The sequence below is a fragment of the Crocuta crocuta genome, unplaced genomic scaffold, assembly GCF_008692635.1.
Source record: "Crocuta crocuta isolate KB4526 unplaced genomic scaffold, BGI_CrCroc_1.0 scaffold273, whole genome shotgun sequence".
Classification (NCBI taxonomy): domain Eukaryota; kingdom Metazoa; phylum Chordata; class Mammalia; order Carnivora; family Hyaenidae; genus Crocuta; species Crocuta crocuta.
This window is the reverse complement of record NW_027529425.1, coordinates 1,218,607-1,228,296: the sequence shown is the minus strand read 5'-3', so window position 1 is coordinate 1,228,296 and position 9,690 is coordinate 1,218,607. Positions and strand designations below refer to the sequence as shown.

Here is a 9,690-nt window from a genome sequence, read left to right as displayed (position 1 = left end):
AAGGTTTGTTTTTTCCTTTATTTTATTTTATGTTATTTATTATTTTTTTTAATTTTTAAAATTTTTTTTTAATTTCTAAAAGAGAGAGAGAGAGACAGCGTGAGCAGGGGAGGGTCAGAGAGAGGGAGATAACAGCATCTGAAGCAGGCTCCAGACTCTGAGCTAGCTGTCAGCACAGAGCTGGATGTGGGGCTTGAATCCACAAACTGTGAGATCATGACCTGAGTCCAAGTCGGACGCTTAACTAACTGAGCCACCCAGGTGCCCCTCCTTTATTTTTTAACGTTTATTATTTTTGAGAGACAGAGACAGAGCAGGAATGAGGGAGGGTCAGAGAGAGAGAGAGAAAGGGAGACACAGAATCTGAAGCCAGCTCTACTGACTTTGAGCTGTCAGTACAGAGCCCAATGCAGGGCTTGAACTCATGGGCTGTGAGATCATGACCTGAGCCAAAGTCTTAATCAACTGAGCCACCTATGTGAGTCACCCAAGAAGGTCAAGGTTTTAGAAGTATCTATCAGATCCAGAAATGAGAGATTTAAAAAAAACAGATGTATCTTGGAGACAGCTATTTTAATGGAGTGTCAGGACTTTGCAGAACAAGAGACAGTTGCTTTGCAGATTGCAAAGGAGAGGAATTTGAGAAATCTATCATAGATAAACTTCCAACTACATTGTAAAGAAAATGAGAAAGAGGGTTGATCAGTGTAAGAGTACATGCTTAGATGGATAGATTAGTTTTGTATGTTTTCTTTGTCAATGGTAGAGGGTTTTTTTGTTTATTTTTTTAATGTTTATTTTTTGAGAAAAAGACACACACACACAGAGTGCAAGTGGGGGAAGGGCAGGGAGAGAAGGAGACAGAGAATCTGAAGCATGCTCCAGGCTCGGAGTTGTCAGCACAGAGCCGAATGTAGCACTCGAACCCTTGAACCATGAGGTCATGACCCAAGCTGAAGTTGGATGCTCAACTGATTGAGCCTTCTAGGTGCCCCTCAGTGGAAGAATTTTAAGCATACTTAAATGCTAGTGGGAAAGTACTAAGAAGGAGTGAGTTTGAAATGTTGGAGCAAGGAAGAACAGATCCTTGATGAGGGCAGTACCTGGAAAACAGGATGGCATGGGGAGGTCCAAGGTCCAGAAGGAAGGGTTGGCTTTGGCCAGAGAGAGAGAGACAGCTCTTCCACCATGAGCTGATGGGATGATGACAGAGGAAGGCTGCCAGCAAGTTTTTGGTTGCAGCTGTAGGATGTTCAGGTTGCTCTGGAATGGATAGCTTTGACTCTCTGAAACAGGAGACAGTCACCTGTTGAGAACAAGCAGGTGATGGAGTAGGTGGTGGAGTAGAAGTTCAAGTGCAGCAGAGAATTTTGGTTTGGGAAAGGGCATACATGCACATACTAAAATGTATTCAAATAGTATGAATGTGTATAAGGTGAAAAGTGAGTCACCTACCCTGATCCTGTCTTTTAGTTTCCCTCACAGAAGCAATAACTATTACTGGTTTCTGGATTGTATCTCTAGAAATAGTCTGTGTGTATGTGAGTTTTTGCAAAAATGATAGTATACTGTACACACTACGCTATTTTTTAAGTAACAGTGATATATCTTGGGGGCCATGGTAGAGATATTTTGATGTAGCTGATGAGAAAGATGAGCGGGGAAAAGAGCCAATTTAGGAACATAGAATGCTAGACAGGTCACTGGTGATATTGAAGAGCATTAATCTGTAAAGCACCAAATCTGCCTGATTGGTATTTTTGTCTACACCCATCGCCCCCGCCATTGCATTACTTACCAGCTGGGCATAGCACTGAGCGAGGAGCACAGTACTCTGTCAAATACACAAATAAACCCGGAGAATCCACAGAAAACTTGTATGTGGAAAAGAGGTGGGGAAAGAGGAAAAAAGGAAATCTGTAAACCTATTTGTGTAACAACCCCTAAAACCACCTTCTCTGGAAAAGAGCAGTTGTTATTAGCACCAAAGAGGTGCATTAGGCTAATCTGATTTGTTTTTCAAATTTGCCACTGGAAAAAGAAAACCACGAGCTTTTTTGACTTGTCGAAAGGGAGAGAATTCTAATACAGTGTGTGAGCCTAAGCAGATGTGAATAAAAGAGAAAAATACTGGGATGATGGAGATTATCTCCTCACTTACATACACAGGAAAAACGTGTAAAAGGTCTGGTTTTGTGATAGAATTTGTTTTTGATTATGTTTGTTTCTGCTATTAATGTTTTTTTAGGAAGAGTATTAAAAAGAGTTATAGAAATTAAAATCAAAATTTTCTGTATGCTGTAAGAATTATAACTTCTCACTATGTCAAAAAAAGGATAGTCATAGTGCCTACCTCAAAAGGTCATTGTAAGAATTAAGTGCCATAAAATTGTAAAGCACTTAAAGGCACAGTGCCTGGTCCACAGTATGCAGTCAGCAAATATTAGCTCTTTTTACCATCGTTCTGTAATATTTGAAAACAACTTTTCTGTTTACAAAAAAAAAAAATCTTATTAGAAAGCTCTTAATAGGCCATGATCTCTCTCTCTCTCTAGCACATAAAAAATAATATTCCCTGTTTTTTAATGATGGAAAATTTGAGCAAAGCATATTAAATGTCAGTGCTTCAAGTGAAGTATAGGTTGCTGATCCACTTACACAGGGACATGGTTGCAGTGTGTTCAGCATCTGTATTCATCAAGGACTATTGGATATTAAGCTAGCTTTTGACAGTAGTAGACTCTTCTCTGGGTATAGAAAGAATGCCTTCTTTCCTTTAGACTAATTCATACCAAACTGAGATTCTTTGAAGATCAAAAAAGCTGGAAATCTCTTTCTTCTTCAGGCTATGAAGAAACAGGAAGAGGAAGAGGAAGATTGGGTTCACTGCATAATCCAATAATCACATTTTATTAGAAATATTTATTCACTGGGGGACCTGGGTGGCTTGTTGGTTGAGTCCAACTTCGGCTCAGGTCATGATCTCACAGCTTGTGAACTCTAGCCCCGCATTGGGCTCTGTGCTGACAGCTCAGAGCCTGGAGCCTCCTGATTTTTGTGTCTCCCTTTCTCTCCCTGCCCCTCTCCCACTTGTCTCTCTCTCAAAAATAAATAAACATAAAATTTTTTTAAGGAATATTTATTTGTTTTTAAGTTTATTTTAAGAGAGAGAGTGTGAGCAGGGGAGGGGCAGAGAGCCAGAGAGAGAGAATCCTAAACAGGTTCTGTGCTGTCAGCATGGAGCCCAACATAGGGCTCGATCTTACGACCCTGGGATCATGACCTGAGCCAAATTCAAGAGTTGGACACTTAACTGACTGAGCCACCCAGGCGTCCCTTATTAGGAATATTTAATACTGCACAGTTAAGCACAAACAGGTGCTACAAGTACCACACCAAGAAGCTATCGCCTTCATTAAATAGAATGGCTGCTCTCCTATTTCATCTGTTTGACACAGTTTTGCCAGCTCTTCCTCCCCCAGCCTGTTTCCTCTTGAGGATTCTTCATCCCATCGCTGTAGCATAAAGCCGCCTTTACCAAGTCATGCAGTGCTATCATGTGTTAGTTTTGTAATTACCTATTTCTCTCATTTTCTTTCTTCCAGTAGGGGAATAGCTAATTTTTCCATTTTCCTTCTATTATTTCAGATTATGAGTCGAGGAATGACAATGTGGAACTCATAGTAAAGCAGATTTCTGATGATGCAGAATCCCACTGGATGATGTCAGGAAGCTCTGAAAGCAGTGTTCCCCAAAGTCAAGGGTTTGGAGAAGTTAATGACCTTCACAGCATGGTAGAAAGATGGCAGGTAGACCCTGCTGTGGGGAAATCAAGGCAGAACCCTTCCCAGAAAAGAGATCTTGGTGCCATCACAGACGTTAACTGTAAGCAGAACACAAGCACAAGTGGCGAGAGAGGTCACAAATGTAACGATTGTGGTAAATTTTTCCTTCAAGCCTCAAACTTCATTCAACATCGGCGAATCCACACTGGAGAAAAACCGTTTAAGTGTGGTGAATGTGGGAAAAGCTACAATCAGCGTGTGCACCTGACTCAGCATCAGCGCGTCCACACTGGTGAGAAGCCGTACAAGTGTCAGGTGTGTGGAAAAGCCTTCCGCGTGAGCTCACACCTTGTCCAGCATCACAGTGTGCACAGCGGAGAGAGACCCTACGGTTGTACTGAGTGTGGGAAAAACTTCGGCCGGCACTCCCATCTGATTGAGCACCTGAAGCGCCACTTCAGAGAGAAATCCCAAAGATGTATGTAATCAGCAGTTTGCGTTCGGAGAATAAATGCAGTCAAAAATGGTTTTCTTAGCTTAGAGCAGCAGGATACACAGGTTGTGTATTGGGAACAGTAGCTAAGGAGCAGAGATCACAGTCCATTTTGTTTAGAATTTGTACTGTAACTTATCGTCCAATTAGTAAGCAAAATTCTATGTCCTCTCCACCATCCCCACAACTTCCCTCTTCCCAGAGGTTCCTGCTTTTAGCTCTTTCCTGTTTATTCTAGTAATTCCATATTTGTAAAAATACAGCTATTGCCCGACTCACCAATTTTAAATGTTATCTCTTTCCTTTCTGTTGTAGTAAATGAGGATTTTGGCTCTCTCACATGCTTCCTTTCCTCTTTCCCCTTTTCCCAATTTAGACTATTTTACTTACTTTATTTTAAAGCGATCAAGTAATACTAGAACAGGAAGTTTGGAGGAAAGAAAGAAGGAGGGAAAAAAAATCACTCATAATCCCATCATCCTAACTAATAGAACTGTTATTCTTTAGCATATTTCCTTCTATTTTTTCACTAGCTTATTTAAAAATATTTTTAAATGTTCTTATTTATTTTTGAGAGACTGAGCACGAGTAGGGGAGGGGCAGAGACAGAGAGAGACACAGAATCTGAAGCAGGCTCCAGGCTCTGTGCTGTCAGCACATAGCTTGAAGTGGAGCTCGAACTCACAAATTGTGAGAACATGACTTGAGCCAAAGTCAGATACTTAACTGACTGAGCCAGCCAGGTACCCCTCATAAGCTTATTTTTATGTAGGTGAACCCGTAGGGTCCAGTTAAATATTAGACACACATTGTCCAGTGTGGCTCGGCCCTCTTGTTTGTTATTTCTTTTTTTTTTCTTTTAAGTTTATTTATTTTGAGAGAGAGGGAGAGAACACATGTGCCTGTGCATGCACATACCAGCAGGGGAGGAGCAGAGAGAGAGGGAGAGAGAAAATACCAAACAGGCTGTGTGCTGTCAGCACAGAGCCTGACGTGGGGCTCAGTTCCACAAACTGTGAGATCATGACCCAAACTGAAATCAACAGTTTGACGCTTAACTAACTGAGCCACCCAGGCGCCCCACCTGTTTTTATTTCTGACAAGCTGACACTGTGTAGGCACATCAACACTTAATTGTTCCTTAGTTGAACTTTTAATTTTGTCTCTTTTGTCCCGATAACTGTACCTGTGCCCTTTTTTAAATATTAGGATTATTTCCTTATAGTAGATGCCCAGAAATGGGATGAATGGATAAAAAGCCAAAAACATTTTTATACATATCGCCAAATTGCTTTTTCAAATAGTGACCACCTATGAGAGTGTCAATTTTACTAAATTTCTCCCAGGGTTATCAGAAATTTTTCTTTTTTTTTTTCTTCTTCTTTTTTTTTTTTAACAAATTGAGTAAGCAAAAGAGAATTCTTTGCTGTTTTCATTTTCATTAATTTGATTATCAGTAAGATTGAAAAATTTTCCCTATTTGCTTATTTTTTAACTGTTCAAGTGACATTAAACTTATATAAAGGTGAGATCACTGTCACCTATGCTGTGAACTTAAAGGCTCCTCTTAATATTTTTCATGTAACTCTTAAGTATTTATTTTTAAATTCTGCCTTCAGGAGGTGAGGGGGGGGAAAATAAATAAATAAATAAATAAATAAAATTCTGCCTTCAGGGGGTGAGGGGGAAAATAAATAAATAAATTCTGCCTTTGGGGTGCCTGGGTGGCTCAGTTTGTTAGGTGTCTGACTCTTGATCTCAGCTCAGGTCTTGATCTCAAGGTCATGAGTTCAAGCCCCACGCTGGGCTCTGCACTGGGTGTGAAGCCTACTTTAAAAAAAAGTAATAATAATAACGAATGAATGAATGAATCCTGCCTTTGATCTCCCCAAGACCAGCTACTTGTCATTTGCATTAACAGTCACCACCACCTTTTCCATCATGCAATAGAAGTTTATGAAGTTAACAATGCCTTTGAAGTTGAGTTGAGTTGAGCTCTTCCTCTGCCAGTTCTATCCCTAGGCTTGGTGGATGCCTCATTGGGGGAATCTATCCAGTAGCACTCTAGACCTGGAAAGCATTTGTTTTAAAATAGTCTCTTTTCAGGGTGCCTGGGTGCCTTGGTTGAGCGTCCGATTTTGGCCCAGGTCATGGTCTCGTGGTTCATGAATTCGAGCCTCACATCAGGCTCTCTGCTGTCAGCATGGTGCTCGCTTCAGATCCTCTGTCCCTGTCTCTCTGCACCACCCCTCTTTGTGCAGTCTCTCTCTCAAAAATAAATGTAAACGTTAAAATAAAATAATATAGTCTGCTTCCTTTCATATCTTCCCTGTAGTTGTTCATATGACCAATTTCTTATGAACAGTCCCCTCCCCCCCAGCATATTTTGAGGATATTTAATATCCTCCAAAAGAGGATATTTTATGTACTCATCCAGCTATAATTATGGACAGCCTGCAGTGGCAGGTGCTTGGGTAGAACAGTAAAGAGAACAGATGCAGTTTGTGCCCTCTTGGTGCTGGTGCTGATGGTCGGGAGTGGGGGGAGGAGCAGAGAGGAAAGGTGGTGAGCATTCATGGGTTTGATGATGTGGCGGGGAACTGCAGATCAAGTGATGGCTAAGGGCGAAGAGAGCAGAGATTGACGTCTCACTCACCTCTTTTGTCCTGATAACTGTACCTGTACCTTTTTAAAAAAAATATTATAATACTCTTGACAGTAGTTTTTCCTGCTTGTTTCTCTTTTGTTCTGGCTGCTAATCAGGTGTTATTGCCAACTCTATATCCCTCTCATAATCCTTTGCTCTCCATTTCTTCCAGTTTTTGTCCTATCACTCCATCCAACTGTGTTTTGTCGTGTCTCATTCTGTCTGCCTGACCCGTGTTCGCATTTCTGAACACCTCTCTCTCCTCCCCATATACTAGGTGTGGTACTCACGCTAGCGATTGCCTAGCGATTGCCTGGCCTTGGCCATTCTCATCACCCTGCTTAGTGAGCCCCCTTTATCTCTTTCTTTTCAGGCCTCAGGTATTTACAAGCATCCCCCTTTGTTACTGCCCTTCCATCCTGGTTTCACCTATTTATCCTCTTTTTCCTGACAGCTATCCTTCTGTAAAAGAACTGGTGCCATTTGCATTTCCTCTTTATTCTTTCAGGCAGTGACAAGAGGAGTAAGAATACAAAATTGAACGTTAAAAAAATTTCAGAATTTTCAGAAGCAGATGTGGAAGTGTCAGGAAGAATCCAAAGAAATGTTTCTCAAGTGCAAGATTTTGGAGAAGGCCATGAACACACAGGCAAGTTGGATAGAAAGCAGGGAGTTCCCATGAAAGAGATACTAGGACAGCCCTCTTCAAAGAGGACAAATCTCAGTGAAGTCACGTATGTGCACAAAAAACCATCCACAGGAGAGAGACCACATAAATGTAATGAATGCGGAAAAAGCTTTATTCAGAGTGCACATCTGATTCAACATCAGCGAATACACACGGGGGAGAAGCCATTTAGGTGTGATGAATGTGGGAAAAGCTATAATCAGCGTGTGCATCTGACTCAGCATCAGCGAGTCCACACTGGTGAGAAACCCTACACCTGTCATTTATGTGGGAAAGCATTTAGAGTGAGGTCTCATCTTGTTCAGCATCAGAGTGTGCACAGCGGGGAGAGACCCTTTAAGTGTAATGAATGTGGCAAAGGCTTTGGGAGGCGTTCACACCTTGCTGGCCATCTGAGACTCCACTCTAGAGAGAAATCCCATCAGTGCCATGAATGTGGAGAAATCTTTTTTCAGTATGTTAGCCTCATTGAACATCAGGTGCTCCACATGGGTCAGAGAAATGAAAAAAATGGCATTTGTGAGGAAGCATATAGTTGGAACTTGACAGTGATTGAAGATAAGAAGATTGAGTTACAAGAGCAGCCTTATAAGTGTGATATCTGTGGCAAAGCCTTTAGTTATAGTTCAGACCTTATTCAGCATTACCGAACTCACACTGCAGAGAAAAGCTATAAATGTGATATATGTAGAGAAAACATTGGACAGTGTTCCCACACAAAACAACATCAAAAAACCTACTCCAACGTGAAATCCCATCAATGTCATGAATGCGGCAGAGGCTTTACTCTGAAGTCCCATCTTAATCAGCATCAGAGAATCCATACCGGTGAGAAACCCTTTCAGTGTAAAGAGTGTGGAATGAGTTTTGGTTGGAGTTGCAGCCTCTTTAAACACCGGAGAAGTCATGAGAGGACAGATCCCATAAACACCTTAAGTGTCTAGATGTTTCTGTTGAACAGCTCTTACTCAAGTTTAGGGAAGCCTTCCTAAGAAAAACCCTCCTCCTATATCAAATGTAATAACAACAACTTCAAGCATTTTCTCCAGCGTAACCATCAAACCTACAGATATGTTGAAATCCTTCAGTTAGAACTTAAGGACACTGGAGAATCCACAATAAATAGAGATGTTTGCTTTCCTCATCGAGAAATGCTTTTGTTAGCATCTTCATGCTTAAGGATCTAGACAAGAAAGGACCCATGGATAATGGTGGATGAAGGAAAGCCTTGAGATGGCACTCATTCTTTGGATGAATCTCAGAACATTGACACTGAGAAAAGCCTCATGAATGCAGTAGAAATAAGCTTTATTTGTAGTTTCTGCCTTGTTTGACAGCTTCTTCAGGGAAGAGCACAGTGAAGGATAGAAGTCTAAAGCATGATAGCTGTTTTGGTACCTCAGCAATGAACCTTTTCTAGAAATGATGATCCCAGCCACTAGAATGCTCCAGCTGTTGTTTTCATCTTGAGTATTAAAGCTTTTGAAAAGAAATCTACTTAAGGTATTTATATTCTGGCAAAATTGGGGTTCAGAGGCTGGAGGGTATGTGTTCCTACTGCATTATTCAGTCTCTGACTTCATGAAGCCTTCTCAATCTTGTTTTGTGTTGATTCTGTTAGCATCAGTTGGCTAGGAGTAAGAGGAGTTATGTGTGTAAATTCAGGAGAGAAACTGTGTTGGACATTCAAGCTTAAGGAGAAGGGAGAGGGGCCCTTAGGGGAATAGGGAAGAGAAGACCGGCCAAACTGTGGGCTGGTTTTTATTCTGTTACCCACAAGAAAGAGGGCAGCTGTATCCAGGAAAGGAATTGGACCAAGCTGAATTAAGAATCTTGGTCCAAGCAGCATGTGTAGCAATTCCCAGTTGCCCTGGAGATAGACCTCCTCCATAGGATAATGGTGTGTAGAGTAAATGTCAGTTTGAGTTGCAGTGGGGTTGGAAAGTAAATAGTAATTATTGGAAGAAAGGTACATGGTCTGGTTAGCCCTGTCTTGTGGGAAGGTCAGGGGGGAAAGAAGATGACATGGGATAAGAAGGTAAATTTGAGCCTCTTTGCTAGAGACAGGGAGAGAGTG

The 9,690-nt window shown here is 41.3% G+C and overlaps 1 protein-coding gene across 6 annotated transcripts in view; it reads left to right on the top strand.

The window, feature by feature from the left end:
• The window catches only part of ZKSCAN5 (zinc finger with KRAB and SCAN domains 5), a 24,163-nt gene extending 15,053 nt beyond the window's left edge, over positions 1-9,110 (top strand). For all 6 annotated transcript variants that reach the window (XM_077758679.1, XM_077758678.1, XM_077758677.1 and 3 more), the window contains 2 exons: positions 3,649-4,263; positions 7,434-9,110. In XM_077758679.1, coding sequence (XP_077614805.1) covers positions 3,649-4,263; positions 7,434-8,557 — 1,739 coding nt within the window. In that variant the 3' untranslated portion in view covers positions 8,558-9,110. The remainder of the gene's footprint in view (positions 1-3,648; positions 4,264-7,433) is intronic.
• The last annotated feature ends 580 nt before the right edge of the window (positions 9,111-9,690 follow it).